The sequence below is a fragment of the Brassica napus genome, chromosome C4 (genome assembly GCF_020379485.1).
Source record: "Brassica napus cultivar Da-Ae chromosome C4, Da-Ae, whole genome shotgun sequence".
NCBI classification, from domain to species: Eukaryota; Viridiplantae; Streptophyta; class Magnoliopsida; order Brassicales; family Brassicaceae; genus Brassica; species Brassica napus.
The window spans coordinates 61179221-61199420 of NC_063447.1; the positions used below are offsets into that span (position 1 = coordinate 61179221).

Below are 20200 nucleotides of genomic sequence, written 5' to 3' on the forward strand. Positions count from 1 at the left end.
TTTGACCCCAAAAAAAACCCAACTACATTACTGTCGCAGAAAAACTAGAGTTCTGCAGATGATTGAACCGTTAATTAAGTATTGTAGTTGGTTTCAAATATCCTCGATTATATATTGCAATAGCCTGGGTTATTATAATAAATTTTAATCTACAACAACCCAAAAACTATAAAACTAAGCATAAATAAAATTAACATTATTAGACAAACCCCCATTGAACTAGTTAGCTGGCTTAACTTTTCGTAAGTTTTACACATCAAAAAGGTTTATAAGTTATAACTTATAACACATGCATGCGGTTTTTTTTTTTGCTAACTTCACACATGCACATGCATGCAGTTGCACAAACAAATAAGTTATATGATATAGTATAGTTTTTTGGTACGAATGTTAAATTTGCAATAATATAGTTTCTTCCATTTGCGTTCTCAAATTCAAATAACATGTGCTATATAACCTTAATTTAAACTAATATGATTATTGACTGCCGAAAATAACAATCGAAAAATAATTCAAAAATGTAATACAGTAAAATTGCATGAAGAACTTTTGTTACACAAGTATAATGTGTAAAATAGTTTCTACTTGCATTCTTTTTTATATAACCTTTTAATACCTATATGTAAGCTTCCTTAGAATTATTGAGAACACAAGTGTTATTAGCTTTGTTTCCGAAACTGACGAGTGGGTGAGTGGTGACGTCGCGTCGTTGAATCTTCTTTGATGATTACATAAGATGGATCCCACTATTTTCTGTCAATTTAGGTTTGGCATTATCATTACGACATTATCCATGCACATACCAAATCAGACAATTTATTATTTTCTCCTAATAATTAAAAATGGCATTTGCCCCAAAAAATAACAACGAAAAATATTGTTCAACAGTTAACACACACGAAAAAATATTATATATGAAGTTTAAAAGTAAGTATATCAAAAATAAGTTTGATTTTTATTTTGGCATTGTATATTTTTGTCGCAAAGCATCTCAAATTTCTTGCTGGTTTTTTTTTGTCGATACATGATTGTATGAGTATCACTGGACTTTTTAGTTATATAATTATAAATTTATCATGCATAGACATAAATAAAAACTGTATTAAATAGTTACTTCATAACATCTATGGTGGTGATTGGTAAAAATAAATAAAAAATAATGTAAATGAAAAAGTGAAAGCCAGCGAAAAACAAAACAAATGGTAGGAGGAGAGGAAATAAGAGAATTAGAGTAAATATATTTTTCTAGTAAATATCAAAATAAATTTTAGAATGTTTTTTTGTCTGCACAGTAAATGACTGAAAAGGTGAAAACCTTCATTTCACCTAATAGGAAAAGATTTAGCTGAATTTAGAGTAAATTTATTTATTTACTCTATTGATACCGTCACACCCTATATACTTCATGTCTCTTTCTCAAAATAATAAAAATAATCTATACTTCATGTCTCGTGATGAAAATCAGTTACGAACTAGTTATACGCGGTTTAATTTCGAAGGTTACAGTGTTACACTTTCTGCTGCCCAATAAAAACGATTGGTTTTTTTTTTGGACCAAAATAAAAACGATTGTTAAACAAAACATAAATGAGTGTTAAACTTGCATGCATATAGAATATCCTACATACCTAGAATATACTAATATATTGATATGATTAAAAAGCAGGAATGATTGTGAATACTTCGCACAGTCTGGCAATTTTAAAGCTCTTACCCTTCGTTGCTTCACTCTTAAGGTTTGCGTTTAAAGAACTAACTTCATCTATATGTGGCATACCACTGTAAATTAATCATAATTTTTGAAAAAAATGTTTACTTGGTTGCATACATATATATAGTATGTCTTAATTTTTGACACAAATAAAATATTGCAACCAATAAATAAATAAATCGAAAATATATGTATTGCTTACGCTGAAGAGCATTTAGCTCACTAATTACGGTTACAATAGATCAATAAGATTAAGCTTGGTAGAACATCAAATGTTCTGAAATATCACAAAACTTGAGTCACTAATTATCATATGGAAGAATTAGGTACTGTTTTATTATAAAATAAAGGTTAATTAATCCTTGCTCAAAAAATAAAATAAGGTCAATTAATATGGATGCATTCTAATATTTATGAAATAAATTACAAGGTTTCGTGAGCATTATTCACTGGAATATCATCTTGCTCGAAACATAAGAGTCGTGTAGTAACAAGAAACAAAATAACAACAAAATGTGAACATTCCAATGTTAGTATATATATACGCATGTATCAGTAAGCTACTACTACTACAACAGCTCACAAATCATTAAACCTAACATGGTTTCATCATCAGCAATATCAAATCATAGGATTACCAAAACACTAATTACTTTACTCATCTTAAACTTCTTATACCTATTTCAAACCACTTCAGCTGTAACCAAAACCAATTCCTACTCCCACTTCTCAAGATTCTCAAGACATCAAAGCTCATCATCATCAAGAACCAAACAAGGGTTCCTCGCATCGGTCCAAGAGAGTATGAACCATGCCCTCCGGGCTCGTTCTCTCGCCTTCAACCTCACTCTTTCTCATCGAACAGCAGAACTCCACATAGTCGATCCCATCCACGACTGCCTTGAGCTACTCGACGACACAATTGAAATGTTGTCTCGCATCACTTCAAGTGATGACGAAGAAGATGTTCACACATGGCTAAGCGCAACACTCACGAACCAAGACACTTGTGAGCAGAGCCTCCAAGAAAAATCCAACTCTTATAACCACGGAATTGCGATGGATTTTGTCGCAAGAAACCTATCAGGTTTACTTACTAACGTACTTGAGTTGTTCGTATCCGTGAAGTCTAAACCCCAGAGGCTCTTGTCGGAACATGAGCATTTTCCGAGGTTTGTTACTTCGTCGGAGGACCGGAGGCTTCTAGAAGCTCCGGTGGAGGAACTGAAGATTGATGCCGTGGTGGCTGCAGACGGAAGTGGAACCCACAAGACCGTAGGAGAAGCGTTGTTGGCTACTTCATTGGCGAGTAGTGGGGGAAGGACCGTGATTCACTTGAAAGCTGGGACCTATAAGGAGAACATTAACATCCCGACGAAGCAGAAGAACGTTATGTTAGTTGGTGATGGGAAAGGCAGAACTGTCATAGTAGGTAGCAGAAGTAACAGAGGCGGCTACACTACTTACAAGACTGCCACCGTCGGTAAGATATTATTATTCAATGATTATATAAACTCTTTCCATTCCATAAAAATAAATATTTTATAGCAAAAAATGTTTATAAATAAATTTTATGATTACTATTAATTTATTAATATTCTTAAGATTAAACTAAATTTTTTATAAAGGTTATAAAACCTGTTATTAGTTTAATTTTATTAAAAACTGACAATTATAGAAAACAAAGTATTTATAATACAAATTAATGTATTTTACATATGTTTAAAACATATATCTATCATTAAATATGTGTGTGTTTGAATTTAAGGAACTAATATAATTGCCACAAATAAAAAGATAACTATAAGTCTTTTGAATTTTGATGTATTGATTTTTTGAGGTTTAGAAAATATATAAATCAAATGAAATAAGTGTTTTTTTTTTCCTTTTAATAAAGTTTTAAACAAATTTAAGAAAATTGAGTTTTGATCAGCTTTTTGTACGGTTTATTTTCTTAACGATTTTGTTGGTACAGCTTAATCAGATTCAGACCGGTTAGCTAATTTAGTTTTGTTATGTCTTTTAAAAATTTTGGAAGCTGCTATGGGAGATGGGTTTATAGCGCGCGACATAACAATCGTGAACAGTGCTGGACCCAGCTCAGAGCAAGCGGTGGCCCTCCGTGTCGGAGCAGACAAATCCGTCGTGTACCGATGCTCCATCGAAGGATACCAAGACTCACTCTACACGCACTCTAAGCGACAATTCTACCGAGACACAGACATCACTGGAACCGTCGACTACATATTCGGAAACTCCGCCGCAGTGCTCCAGTCCTGCAACATCGTCGCCCGTAAGCCCTTATCGGGTCAGACAAACTTCGTGACGGCGCAAGGGCGGAGCAACCCGGGTCAGAACACCGGAATCTCTATACAGAACTGCAAGATCACGGCGCAGTCGACGACTTACCTTGGCCGGCCGTGGAAAGAGTATTCAAGAACGGTGGTGATGCAGTCTTTCCTCGACGGGTCGATTCACCCGTCGGGTTGGTCTCCTTGGTCGGGTGGTTTCGGGCTTAAAACTCTGTTTTACGCGGAGTTTGGTAACTCGGGTCCTGGATCATCGGTTTCGGGTCGGGTTAAATGGGCCGGGTACCATTCGTCTTTAACGGTGAAGGAAGCGGAAGGGTTCACTGTCGCTAATTTCATTGGCGGGACGATGTGGTTGCCGTCAACAGGCGTTAGTTTCGACTCTGGCCTTGTGAAGTGAGCTTAATTACAAATCTACAATTAAGCTCGTATATGACAATTATCTTAACTGTGTTATAGTCATCATAACTGAATTATGACTTGTGAAGTTGTGAGTAATACTGTGTGCAGAATATTCCCTTTCTATTATTTGTTTATCAAATGTAAGTTAAAAAAGATGCCGAATAAAATTTGTATATGTTGCAGGACTTTTTTTTTTTTTTATTGCAGGATTTTTACTACTAATATCAATATGTGTGTTTATTGTAAAATTTATATATATTTTATATCGTAGATAGTCGTTTTAGTTTTTCTGTTTAGTAAGTGACTGCGAATAACTAGACATATGTTATAAATCCATGATATGGATATGTGGATTGCCATTAACCATCAAGAAGGTTTACATCTGACCCGACTATCCGGTCCGTCTACACTCGTCTCCGGTCCGTCTACATCTGTCCAAGACTAGACTCATTCAGCCGGAGCATTTATGAGCTTTGACCAAGTCTAGATCTTTGTGGTCAATATGTATTAAATGTGTAGATTCTCTCCTTTTTGTAAACCCTTATGAACCTCCACTATATATTGATAGTGAGAGCTAATGAGAAAGACACAACTTTCACAACAACACTTCTCTCATATTTCTAACACGTTATCAGCACGATTGTGCTCTCCACCTGAGAAATCTCTCTCAGTCGGCGATCCCCTTTCCGGCCAGCTCCTCCGGTGCTCAGCCTTTGCTCCACCGGCGCTCAGCCTTCTCTCCACCAGGCCAACTCTCTCTCTCCGCCGGAAAACTCCTCTCTCTCTCAAATTCTGGCCAACTCTCTCTCTCTCTCACGGTGGTCCTTTCAGATTCTTGTGGTGAAAAAGGTAAACAAATCAAAACCTTGAAATCTAAAGAACACCATTATATCTGAAAGAAATCTAGGATCTATATGAATCCATAACTTATAAACAATCTATGGATTTAAAAATATTAATCTTGTTTCTATGATTTATATGATCCATATGAAACTTGATTCCAAAAGTATCTTAAATCCATAAAACTTAAAATTCTCTAAAGGTTTTATGTTTCTATAAAAACTTATAAACTTATCAAAATACCTAAAGATCTACATGAATCTTGTTTATAAAAACTTATGAATCATAAAATTATTAGAGAAAGCTTAAACCTTTTGATTCAATCCTTTTGTTTGGCCATTTTACCAGATGTGATAAACATAAGTGTATAATCTGGCCAAAACAAAATTCCATCAAATCCTTGCTGTGCCATTTTCGGCCACATCCCCTAAAAATCAGTCAATCCATCAATAAAATCGAAATTAAAATCATTCATTGCATATCCTTGACTATTAATATTTATTTTGTAACTATCAAAGTTTTAAAAACCTTTTATGATTTTTATAAATGCATAATCGATTTTATAAATGCTTGTTTGATTTTATTAAGTGCATATCTTTGACTGAAAATTATTTTTAAAAGATTTATAAGCCATAGTCTTGTTTTAAAATTGATATGTCATAAGGTAGAATAAAATCTGGTTGAAATCATTTGATCATATTGTTAATTAAACCAACCATTAACAGATTTTATCGCATACTGAATTTTGATCACATAGTTTGCTAGTTAAAATAAAACTTGATCTAGTTTCATCCTTGAACCTGATTCTATGATTAAATTATGAACTGATCATTTGCATATCTGATAGTATCATTTAGTAAATCATTAGATCGAACTTGAATCATCCATGAACTGACCTTTGCATGCATCCAACTATCATATTGTTAAAACTGGACATAGGTATCACATAATTGAAACCAAATCATACATGTTCGCATAGCTTTAGCAATGATGATACTAGTGCGTCTGAAGTGGTTCATGTTGTTTGCATCTAAATGATTCACACTGTTTGCATATAGTTAGACAAAATCGGTTTCCATTTAAAATTTAGTACATTTGCTTTATTCAAAATTATAAACCAAGTTTTAACCGATTTTGAAAATCTACTTTGGTTTACAAATATCTTGAACATTATAAAAGTTATTTGTCTTGTCCATGATGCATTTTAAATCCATCCATATTGATTGACAAATTTTTTATCTTAATGCATATAAAATATTTTCTGAAAATAAAATGCATAATAAATCATCAATCTCCTTGGCATATAAATTCAAACTGAATTATATTATGAATCCTTACTCCTTTATGGATATTTGATTCAGATGTCGAAAATCAACAACCTTGAATATGCTTCCCTCAATCTCTCCGGAGATAATTACCTCCAATGGGAGCTTGATACCAAAATCCTCTTAAGGTCCAGAAACCTTGGTGATACTATCACTGAAGGCACTGAGCCATCAGACGAGGATAATTACAAGGCACTTGTTGTCATTCGCCATCACCTTGCTGAAGGTCTCAAGGACCAGTATCTCACAATTGAGAATCCTCTGGAACTTTGGACAGAGTTGAAAACCAGATTTAATCATCAGAAAACTGTGATATTGCCAAAAGCCCTTTATGATTGGAGAAACCTGAGAATCCAAGACTATAAGTCTGTGGAAGAGTATAACTCGGCTTTGTTCAAAATAGTCTCAAAGTTGAAACTTTGTGGTGAGACTATTACTGATGCTGATATGTTGGAGAAAACATTCTCCACATTCCACACCAGCAATGTTGTGCTTCAGCAACAGTACCGAGAGAAGGGTTTCTCCACTTATGCTGCCTTAATCTCTTGTTTGTTGCTAGCTGAGCAAAACAATGAGTTGCTCATGATGAACAGTGAGCTAAGGCCTCCTGGTGCTAAAGCATTGCCTGAGGCACATGCGGCCGTAGAGCCAAAAGATGAGACTCCAAGAGAGTCATACTGTGGTCGCATGAGAGGCCGTGGTAGATGGCAAGGTCGTAACCGTGGGTTTCAACCACGTGGCCGTGGATTTCAACCACGAGACCATCTTGGTCGCAGCCGAGGCCGAGGCTACAGCCGAGGTCATCAAGCTAACCGTGGGTATAAGTCCGACTTCAAAACCCATGGCTCGAGCTCGACCAAATCTGCTTGCTATCGTTGTGGGATGACCAATCATTGGGCTAATAAATGCAAAACTCCCCAACACCTTGTTAAGCTCTACCAGGAGAGCATAAAGGGCAAGAACTCTGAGGCAAATTTGGTCCATTATGATAATGAGAATGATCTGGACCATGAGGATGATCAAGCCCATGGCAGAGATGGTCATGAGGATTTTGAGACTTCAGACCTCCTTACAAGTGGCTGAATATGAAGATTTCGATATCATTTTGCTTTTGTCTTTGCATTTTGAATTCTTTATTTGGCTTTATGTTCTATGACTTTGGCAATTCTATTTATGAAATAAAGTTTTTACTTTATATATATGCCTTATACAAAGTCGAAATTATTAAGAACATAAAACAAAGCCATTAAAACATACTTTAAACCTTAAGTAATATCTAAGGTACACTCTTGTCTATTTTCAGAAATGAAAGCAGACAAGAACCAGCTAGTAGTGGATAGTGGATCAAGTCACACTATATTAAAAGACAAAAGATATTTTGTTAACCTCATTTTAAAGAATGCCAATATCAATACTATAGCAGGCACGGCCAGCCTTATTGAAGGCCATGGCCCGGCTCACTTAGTGATGCCTAAAGGCACGCATTTAGAAATTTCTAATGCATTGTATTCTCCTAAATCAAAGAGAAATCTGTTAAGTTTCAAAGACATTCGCATGAATGATCTACATGTTGAAACTAGGGGCGAGGGAAAGAAAGAATTCCTCTTGATTTATGAAAATGCCCAAGACCATAAGAAAGTCCTAGAGACTATCCCTGCTATATCAATAGGCCTCTATTGTGCCAATAAAAAATCGAGTGAGGCTAACACTTCAATTCCTAATGAGTTCAGAGAAGCCTTTAAACAATGGCATGAAAGGCTTGGCCATCCTGGCAGATCCATGATGCGCAAAATAATCTCGAGCTCAACTGGCCATTCCTTGAAAGATAGGATAACTATCCCTATGAGCATTACATGTATTCCATGCTCACAAGGAAAATTAATAATAAGGCCATCACCTGGAAAAGTGAGTAAGGAAACATTAAACTTTCTGGAAAGAATACATGGTGATATATGTGGACCAATACACCCACCTTGTGGGACATTTCGATATTTTATGGTCCTCATTGACGCATCGACCATCTGGTCGCATGTTTGTCTATTATCATCTAGAAACTTAGCATTGGCAAGACTATTGGCACAGATCATAAGACTGCGAGCCCATTTTCCAGATTTTCCACTAAAGACTATACGTCTTGACAATGCAAGTGAATTCAGTTCCCAAGCTTTTAATGATTACTGTATGTCTATGGGGGTAAGTGTGGAACACTCCGTGGCACATGTACATACACAAAATGGATTGGCCGAATCCTTCATTAAAAGAATCCAGTTGATTGCTCGACCATTACTCATGAGGTCGAAGCTACCAGTATCAGCTTGGGGACATGCGGTATTACATGCTGCTGAATTAATACGCATAAGGCCATCCAGTGAACATAAATATTCTCCATCCCAATTACTCTCGGGTCATGAGCCAGACGTATCCCATATCAAAACATTTGGATGTTCTGTGTACGTCCCTATTGCACCACCACAGAGAACAAAAATGGGACCTCAAAGGAGGATGGGAATATATGTTGGTTTTGATTCTCCAACCATTATTAAATATCTTGAGCCTACTACTGGAGATTTATTTAAGGCCAGATATGCTGATTGTCATTTTGATGAATCAGAGTACCCAACATTAGGGGGAGAAAATAACAAGCTGGGAAAAGAAATTGTATGGAATCAAACATCCTTATCATGGCAAGATCCTCGGACTCAATCATGTGATTTAGAGGTCCAGAAAATAATTCATATGCAAAAGCTAGCTAATCAATTGCCTGATTCCTTTGCTGACCCGAAAAGAGTGACTAAGTCCTATATACCAGCTTGTAATGCACCAATAAGTATTGATGTCCAAGATGGACACAATCAAGTGGCTACAGAGTCTAAAGCACGTCTTAAGCGTGGTAGACCAATTGGTTCCAAAGATAAAAGACCTCGGAAACTAAAGAAAGGTGCAAAAGAAACCGAGGTCATAGATTGTCCAGACAAGGCCGAAATGGCCATGCCTAAGGTACCAACCAATGAGACTCGGGACGCCGAGCCTCATGGTACTGAAGGTGCTAATGATGAGATCTCAATTAATTATTTAATGTCTGGGACAAGATGGAACCGGAAAGATGTCGACATCAATGATATATTTGCATACCAAGTAGCCCTTGATGTTATGGACTTAGATGAGGATCATGAACCCACGTCTATACTAGAGTGCACTCAAAGATCAGATTGGCTCAAATGGAAAGAAGCCATAAACGTGGAGTTAGAATCATTTAAGAAAAGGAATGTCTTTGGATCGATTATCCGGACACCTTATAATGTTAAACCAGCGGGATATAAGTGGGTATTTGTGAGGAAGAGAAATGAATATGGTGAAATTGTAAGATACAAAGCACGGCTTGTAGCACAAGGATTCTCACAAATACCAGGCATCGATTATGAAGAGACATACTCCCATGTGGTGGATGCAACTACATTTCGATTTTTAATAAGTTTGGCCATCAAAGAAAAATTTGGATATGCGGTTAATGGATGTTGTAACCGCATACCTTTATGGTCCACTGGATAACGAAATATATATGAGATTACCAGAGGGTGTTGAGCTCAAATCTAATAAAGGTTCTCGAGAAGAACACTGCATAAGGCTGAACAAATCCTTATATGGACTTAAGCAAAGTGGTCGAATGTGGTATAATCGCTTAAGCGAATACCTTGCCAAAGTTGGCTATAAGAACGACCCTATCAGTCCATGTATCTTTATAAAGAAGTTTGCAAACAAAGGATTTGTTATCATAGCAGTGTATGTTGATGATTTGAACATCATTGGAACCCCTGGGGAAATCGCCTAAACAGTTGAATATCTCAAGAAAGAGTTTGAAATGAAAGACCTAGGTAAAACTAAAGTCTGTTTGGGGTTACAACTTGAGTACATAAAAGGAGGAATCCTTGTGCATCAAAAGGCATATACAGAAAAAGTACTCAAGAGATTTAACATGGACCAGGCTCACCCATTGACCAGCCCAATGGTTGTGAGGTCCCTTGGAGTGGACACTGACCCATTCCGTCCTAAGGAGGATGATGAGAATGTCCTGGGTCCTGAAGTGCCTTACCTCAGTGCCATAGGAGCGTTACTGTATTTGGCTAGCCACACTAGACCAGATATATGTTTTGTTGTGAGTCTCCTAGCCCATTTTAGTTCATGTCCGACCCAAAGGCACTGGAATGGAATTAAACATATCCTACGTTACCTTCAAGGAACTAAGGATTTGGGTCTATTTTATACCAATGAAACCAAAGATGGTTTAGTAGGCTTTGCTGATGCAGGCTACTTATCTGATCCACACCATGCTCGGTCCCAAACCGGTTATGTGTTCACTCATGGTGGTACTGCAATATCATGGCGTTCCATGAAACAAACTATAGCAGCCACATCATCTAATCACTCAGAAATCTTAGCCATGCATGAGGCAAGTCGTGAGTGTGTATGGTTGAGGTCTATGACTCAACACATCCGATCAGATAGTGGAATGGTCGAGGACAATGGTCCGACCATCATATATGAGGATAATGCAGCCTGCATTGCTCAACTCAAAGATGGGTATATCAAAGGTGACCGAACCAAACATGTGCTACCCAAGTTCTTCCTCACACATGAGTTGCAGAAAGCCAAGGAGGCCAGCGTCACTCAAATCCGGTCAAGTGAGAACTCAGCCGATCTCTTCACCAAATCACTTCCCACCAGCACATTCAGGAAGCTCACGCAGCAGATTGGCATGCGAAGACTCAAGGACCTTCAGTGATGTCCAAATCAGGGGGAGTAATGTGTGTTGTACTCTTTTTCCTGTCATTGGTTTCCCTTTTTACCACATTGGGTTTTTGGGTTTTCCGGGAGAGGTTTTAATGAGGCAACGTTAGCACATTACAAGCCCGATAGGTTATGGCATCCAAGGGGGAGTGTTATAAATCCATGATATGGATATGTGGATTGTCATTAACCATCAAGGAGGTTTACATCTGATCCGACTATCCGGTCCGTCTACACTCGTCTCCGGTCCGTCTACATCCGTCCAAGACTAGACTCATTCAGCCGGAGCATTTATGAGCTTTGACCAAGTCTAGATCTTTGTGGTCAATATGTATTAAATGTGTAGATTCTCTCCTTTTTGTAAACACTTATGAACCTCCACTATATATTGATAGTGAGAACTAATGAGAAAGACACAACTTTCAAAACAACACTTCTCTCATATTTCTAACAACATACATCTTGTTAGCAAGAGATAAGAATTTAACAATGTATAATAAGTTGAAGGGTATTGTTGTTACTGAACTGTAAACCAGACTATGTGAACTATATTGGACTGAAATTGTAGGCCGTTGATAAGGCCTAAGCCCATCCAGTAAGAGGTATGAAGACTGCGAATAAACGATGATGATAAAAGACTTTTGTAAACCCGTACTTAAGACATAACACACTCACTAATCTTGGATTATGCTATTTTGGCCAACTTATTTTGTTCCTTTTCTTAATAATATTTGTCAAATGGTTGGTCTATTAATATAGAAATGTGTACACTAGTCCAAATTCCAATTATTCAAAAAGGCTACATGCGATGGTTTTGAGTTTTTCTTCATGCATACGCCAGAAGTTTTTTTTAATCGAAATATTGTATGATGCAGCCTAGTTTGTGTACTACACTGTGCACATGCTACAAATAAAATGCGTGCTTGTAGCTAGCAATTTTTTTAAGCTCAGAGTATTTAGAGCATCTCCAACTCAATCTCAAATCATTAAATTTTGAGGTTTTATGTTACTCTAATCCAACTTCAAATCCTCAAAACTATCTTGATTTTTTTTTTGGTTTTTATAGTTATTTTTTCGTGAATATTAGTAATTTTTGTTAATATCAAAGATTATAATGTAAATAAATAAAATTTTAAAGATTTTTTTGAGGATTCATGGTTGGAGTAACCAACCCTCAAATCCTCATTTTGAAATTTTACTCCCCTTAAAATTAAGTCTTGGATTAGAGATGCTCTTAGTTGTTTTTCATTTCTAATATAGATTTATGAACATAATTATCTTAAGAGTTTTGTTTTGTTTCTCCTTAGTTTAATCTGGCAACTTAGTTTTATTAAACATAAATCAGCTAATTTTTTATGTTAATTTACTTTTATATTGCTTTTTCCCCTAGAGTAAGAGGTCATATAGAGAAATTTTGGTACCTTGGTTATTGAAGTATGTTAAATGTTCATTGTCATATCATTGACAGTTTGAATACCACAGCCTCATAAATCGCTCCACTAGCCAACATCAAAGAAGCTTATCTGGCTTGTTGCTGCTTGCTACTCCCTCAGTTTCATTATAAGTGTCGTTTTAGGTTTCGCCACACGGATTAAGAAAATAATTAATTTTGTACATTTCCTATAAAAAAACACTATTATCTATACACCTAACTATATTTCAACCAATAGAAAAATAAATTTTGCATAAAATTAATAAATTTTGCATTGAAAATCGAAAACGACATTTATTTTATAATGAAAAAAATTATCTAAAATGACACTTAATATGAAACGGATGGAGTAATGTTTACTCACAACAGTCTCTATTAGTAGAACCAACGAACGAATTAATTGTGATTTTTATTGGTTAACTATTATTTTTGAAACTGAATAATTCTGATCAAATGGTTGGTGTATTAATAGCTAATTTAATGTCATCGCATATCAGTCCAAATTCTAAACTATTCAAAGATGCTATGTATCCGCCCAAAAAATATCGAAATTATGTATGATGGGGATTAGTTTGAATATCATAGCCCACATGTTATAAACAAGTATTAGTTTGAAAGAAGTTAGCTCAATATTTTTAAAAACATGAGTAGTTAATTTAATTCGCATGTTTTGGTCTTGTGGACATGCAAGATGAAAAGTTTAAAATGGACTAAGAGTTGTATATTATAGAATTTCTTTTACAATTTAGCCACTCTGAATTGGATACTAGCAATCTACATTTTAACACCATACATGATCTTTCGGATATGTAAGCACTCGTTGAAACTTCTAAACGATGGAAAAATATAATATAGAGTTTTATTTTGTGTGAGAGCCTTATACCAACTAATCATAATTGAAGAATAGTGATTAACAATAATTAATTAAAAAATTTAAATGAAAATAAAAGAGTTAATTAGGGAGTGGTCTTCGTTTGGACTTGGAGTATTAAAATCTTGCCTCTCCAACAATAGGCAAGATTGGCCCGCCTTTTCTTTTTACACGGTTCCGGTTTCTCAACACAGACAACCAAACAAGAATCAAACAATGCTTCTGTACATATGTATATTTGCATGTATGCGGACACTGGACACTAAATTTATCCCACGTGCAAACCTCTTTCAAACCTTTTGTTTCTGTCCGCTTATTTAAAATTTTGCGAGGTTTATAAGCCTTAGCGTTATTTATACATTCTATTATTGTGAACATGTTTAATTAGTACGATCTTTCATATTTTGGAGTTTCAAACTCATAGCATGGTCTGTCGCTCTTCAGATTTTGTTTTTGACCGATACGTGATCTTTATCTCTTTTGTTTGAACTTTTCTTTGGTCATTCTTTTAAGCAAATTTGATTGAACCACAATAATCATAAACATTTTTTTTTAATAATCTTAAACATGTTTAATCACTTTTCAGATTTCTTCAATTACAATGTACACTAGAGATGTTTTACCCATTTTTTGGATATAATATTTTAAAAATATAAAACAGACATTGTATTATTGTGTTTAAAATTACTTGCACATAAAAAAAAATTACTTGCACACTATCCTTCAGTCATTGTTTCGTTTCATGAAATAAAAAACAAATAATGAAAGAAACGCCGTCATGTTATTCACCGGAAAAAGCAACAGCGTAGCCACGTCAGCAATTACGAGCAGATTCGCCGACAGTTGTAACGTCAAGCTTAATCAGCCGTCTTCTTTTTTACAAACGTAATAATAAAACAACTGACCATAAAAGGAGGCCTCAGTGATGAATGATGACGTAGTTTTTTCACACGTTTCTGGTTTCAAACGTGAACAACGATGTGTTATTTTTTTTTCAGTTTCACAGTTGTCTTCATCTATTATTCAGTAGGCCAATACCATTTGTTTTTTGGGCTTATTGGCGTAATAGCCATATTTCAGAAGGAAATCAAGAGAATAAACATGATTTTGACAGAATATAGTGACTGTTTTTTTGCCATCATTCCAGCCGGTTATACCCTTTTTAGTAACATGTACCCGGTTCCTTCACATAAAGTAAACGACGTGGTGATTTTGTGACTCATAGTAACAATGAGAGAATTTTGGAAACGGGTGAAATAAAAATCAAAGGAAGAAAAATATGCAGAGAGAGGAGTAGATGAAAAACGAAAGTGTAAAAGAAACAACGTTAAACAAACGGAGAATGCAAGAATCGTATTACCATACTATATATTTTACATAGAGTAGTAGAAATATAAATATAGTTCCAATTCAAATAGCATATACATATTATAGCGACAGTTGATGTCAGCATAAATAAACTGATGCGCTTACTCAGTCACCCAACTTAGAAATAGAACATCTCCGCTCAGTCACCCAACTTATGCTTGTTCCATTTCATATGAGGGTATTTACCATTCTATCTGCAAAAAATATAATAGATTTACAGTTTTTTATTTACTAATTTAATCACGAACAAAGACGGTGAAGTCTGCGGTTGGGGAGAGGCGATGATGTAATTAGTGCAATAAATTTGCAATTGTGGGTTACAGCTCTTCCATATTAAAGAATAGGGGAAAGCCACGTACAAAGTTAGATTTACTGAAGATATTTTTACTGTGGAGAGGTAAACGAGTGGTGGAAATGAGCACCGCTAATCTTAAATGGTGAAGTGAAAGAAAATCATAAATGTTGTATTCCATATAATAATCACTGTAATCTATGTGAAGATCCTCAGAAGCAACAAAGTGAAGAAAGTTACAGATTCACTGTTTGGAAGCATGAAGGAGGTAAGTTCGTGTGAGAATATTCTAATAAACCTAGTTTCATAGGAAATTTACTCTTTTCTGATACAATAATACTATTCTGAATCTGTAATGGAATAAATTTTGAAATATAAATGGATTTCCACTTACTTTTAATTGCAGATGAATAGCGAAGATAAGGTTTTACTGGTTGTTGGATCTTGGGTCAGTGGCATACATAAAAGATGGGTGTTCGAACCAGACCATTCCTTCATTGGTGAGCACTACATTAACCTCTACCGTGATATGAACATGTCTGATTTAGTCAGAGGAGTAAGAGAGAAGATAGATCCAACTTATGAAGGAGTCCAATTGAAACTATCTTATCAATACTACACTTGACATTAAACACTAGCTGAAGAGTACATCATGTATATATTTAAGTATTATAATGGGAGCTTGGAGACATGTATTTACATTCATAATGAGCCAGATGAAATACAAAACTAACTGAGGTGATAATAGAACAGTTGAGAGTAATCACTAAACCCAAGTTAGGGGAATATAAACCCCAAGACATAGGTAACGGAACCCAAACCTTTTTGAAATTAAATCCACCTGGCATACTAGGGGACATGTGTATTTAGACGCTTCATGAGTAAAATCAAATACAAAGATAGGGGTATGATAATAGAACACTTGACATCAAATACTAAACCCAAGATAGGGAAATATAAACTCCAATCCAGCACAGGGAAGCGAAATCTTTGGTAAACTAAATACGCGTGCATTAATACACAACGATAGGTATTTACATTTTTAGTTAGCCACACGAAATACATAACATCAGCTTCTGGTAATACAACAGTTGAGTATAAACACTAAACCCAAGTTACGGAAATATAAACCCCAATACATAGGGAAACCACATCTTATGGAAATATAAACCTCATGACCACATGGAATATGCAGTGGGAAACGTAGATACAAATTTTAGAGTGACATGTATATATTGTTGTACCTTTTCCATTCCATATACTGTATACTATGTCACTTGGATACAAATCTAATGGGGGGAGTGGTAAACTACTACACATCATCCTCCAATGCACTCTTTATCACTTCAATCCAACGGAGATTGAAATAGTTGTTAACTCTTTTCTTGCCAGTGGGTTCACAGCCTGTCTCAAACAATCCACTTGGAAGCTCTAACTCGTCCATAACAAACCTGGATGTTATAAAAAAAAGATAGACAAAGAGTGAGGATGGTTCATCGTGGCAAATGCAATATATAAATGAACAATGAGCTAAACAGAGGATGAACCGGGAGAAGAATAGAAAATCATTATGAGCGACTTTACTATTCGATATGAAATGGAATACTTTGAAAGGCATACTATTTGACTTGTTTAGAATATCTGAATACTATTCCACTTGTTAATAATAGGAACAACAAAACGGACATGAAGAACCTACTAATCAAACCACACCCAAACACCAATTGCAGCAAATCAAGAATAATGAAAACGTATAGTCTACGACATACAATGATATAGTGGGTGACGAATACTATTACATTTGAAATAGAAACCGGATCCGGGAACTCATACTATGTGTACTGACAGGATAATTCTATTGAATGATATGCAACAATCTGCACATGAATTACTAGACCACTTATTTAAAATATCCGCATACTATTCTAGTTGTTAATAATATGAACAGTATAACGTACATTAAGCATCTACTACTTAAACCACACCCACATACCACTAGCAGCAAAGCAAACATAATGAAAACTTATACTATACTACATACAATGGTTGAGTGGTTGTCGAATACTATGAAATTTGAAATGGAAACCGAATCTGAAAATTCATACTATGTGTATTGACAGGATAATTTTAAGGAATGATATTCTACACATCTTTATATGAATTACTACACCACATAGTTCACAGCATCGACATGAAACAATTCAAATTTAAGAAACCCTAACACAACACGGGAAAACTCAAACCCTAAATTTTTTAAAGAAATTTTGACCTCCGAGGATGGAATTCCGTCACCGGAAGTATGGTATCCCGGTTCCTTCACGATGATACAGACAACAAGTAAAAACCCTAATTTTGACGAGATGGAAAAATCAAATCAGAGAAACAGAGAAGAAGCGTATGGAGTCCTGAACTTACTGCAGTGTCAGAGATTTGAGAAACCCGCTACGCTATGAAGTTGGAGATACCGGTGGTTTAACTTGTCTCCACCGAGACCGAAATGCATTAGCGAAGACGGAGACGAAACCGTTAAGCAGTAGAGAAGACGGAGACGATCAGAAGAGAGAACGACGGAGATGCTCAGGGGATTGCATGCGAAGGCAAATGGGTAGAGGAGAATTACGGCAGGGGCGTTTGGAGTGTGAAGAACCACCGATGAAGAAAGTGAGAATGGAGGTTGTGTGGAAACGGAAAGGACACGATTTACTTTGGAGGTAAAAAATATTTTTTTTTAATTTTTTTTTCCTAGCAGGTGAACCGGTAAATTGGAGAGGGTATCACAATAATATTATGTATATAAGACGTCGTGTATACATCCGTTAGGGTAAACAGCTAGTCTTCTAATTATGGTTTTTTTCATGTATATATGCCCCAATTTCCCTTGTTTTTTTCTATTTGTTTTTTTATTATATACCGTTTCCCCAACAGCTTCCTCAGTAACCGGGAATCGAACTCAGGTGGCAGTACTCACAGCTGTGAGCTCTTTACCACCAGAGCTAGACGCCCCGGTCATTTTTTTTTTGTTTTTTTCTATTTGTTTTACATTATTAGCTGAATATTTTTAATTTTATTCCCAACGACTAACTATTAATTACAGAAAATGAAGCGGATAACCAAATAAAAACGATTGGTGTAGGCGTGTAGCTAATACTAATCAAGTAATTAAAGCAGAAATTAAAAGTTAAAGATAAGAGAGAAAGGAATGTGGGGGTGGGTAAAGGCCATAGCCATGTGCCTTCATGTGGTGGTTGGCCCATTAGTGGCCCCACTCTACCACTTCTTAACCTCCTTCTTTAGCTAATCTCTATTAATTTAAACTTATTATTCATTTAGTTAGACTCCAGATACTTATTACCTGATAAACTAAAAATATTTCTCCTATGATATAGATGTATAATTTGAAACCTTATGGAAAAACTTTGGGACTTATTAAGGGAATTAATTAATTTTGAAGTAATTTTAGAGAGTGATATATGATAATTAGTGATAAAACAAAATAATTAATGGCGTGTAAAATACGTCCGGCGGAAAAGCGTTAGGGAGAGAGTGATTAACACAAAAGAGATGGGACTAATGCTAAATTATAGCCTTAACCAAACACAAATTGTATTCCTCAAGTCTCTCTTCTCCTCTCTGGCTCTCTTTTTTTTTGTTTGAGTTGTTTTCTAAAATTTGTTTATTATAGTGTACATATAATCTAATGCTGGTGTCATCTTTGGTCAAACCAATTAAATTATCTCAAATACTACTAACAAGATGAAGATGTATTTATAAACTCGTGTCGCTGATCTTGCATGGTGAATATTTTTATATCTTTGATCACGTTTTATAAACTCGTGCCAGCGATGTATTTATAAACTCGTGCCAGCGATGGATTGTGCTGAATCTTGTTTGTAAGAGATCGGGCAAGTGATATAACTCAAAACTAATGGAGTTTTTTTGTTGGGTTTTGCTGTTAATTCTTTTGCAATAAAAATGAGCTTAGGCTTTTACTAGAAAGAAAAAGAGCTTAGATGGTTCCCAGAATCATTGCATACGTATCATCATTAATTAATGTTAACATGAATGAATACATATTAGATAAGATATATATAGCTTACCTAATATTTATCATAATCGTCTCTATTAGCTGTTCACGTTAATTAATCCATAGGCATTCGTCGCTAAAATTAACATTTTATCAAAACAAACAAACATAAAAATGAGGGTGGAATTTTGTTCCATAACCTGATGCCTGCTCCTAATTGCTCCTTTTCCGATTCTACAAAGCTACGAGCCAAAAGGGTTTAATTATTTTGCGTCTACGTAAACATCATCCGTTTTAAAAAAAAAAAGTTGAAATACTAACATTTATGTTATGTATTTCAAATTGGTAAAATATAGCCAAGTTCTGTTAATATATTGGCATCACTCTTTTTCCTTGAAACCAAAACATTATTTTCCACTAAAATGCCCATTTAATTTATTTCTGAAAGACTTAACCCTGCATATATTATACTTATCGAAATACATATTTTTCTATGTAAACTTCATTACTTCAGTTTTAAACTCTAACTTAAAATGATTTAACACATCTAATTATCTTGTAAGCTCAAAATGGTTTAGCTCAAAATGGTTTCTCTTTTGGAAAAGTAATAAAAGATTATGAATACAAGGAAGTTAAATGGAAATAAAAGACATCTAACTAGCTATCCACCAGTAAACATTTTAATAGTACAAGATAATTAGAGAACGACCACTTAATTACTTAAACTTCACATTCCCATATTTTCATGCAATTACATTTGACGAGTCATTTATAAAGCTCCTAAATTCAATCTATTAAAGCTAATAGCACATCTAATTCTCTTCATCTCTTCATATAAGGT

General features: G+C 35.3%; 1 protein-coding gene across 1 annotated transcript; it reads left to right on the top strand.

Moving 5' to 3' along the window:
* Positions 1-2261: 2261 nt before the first annotated feature.
* On the top strand, positions 2262-4609 carry LOC106391703 (probable pectinesterase/pectinesterase inhibitor 16). Its single transcript, XM_048755242.1, has 2 exons — positions 2262-3194; positions 3750-4609. Exons 1-2 carry the CDS (start codon positions 2312-2314, stop codon positions 4418-4420), a joined length of 1554 nt encoding a protein of 517 aa, XP_048611199.1. The 5' UTR covers positions 2262-2311; the 3' UTR covers positions 4421-4609.
* Positions 4610-20200: the final 15591 nt, after the last annotated feature.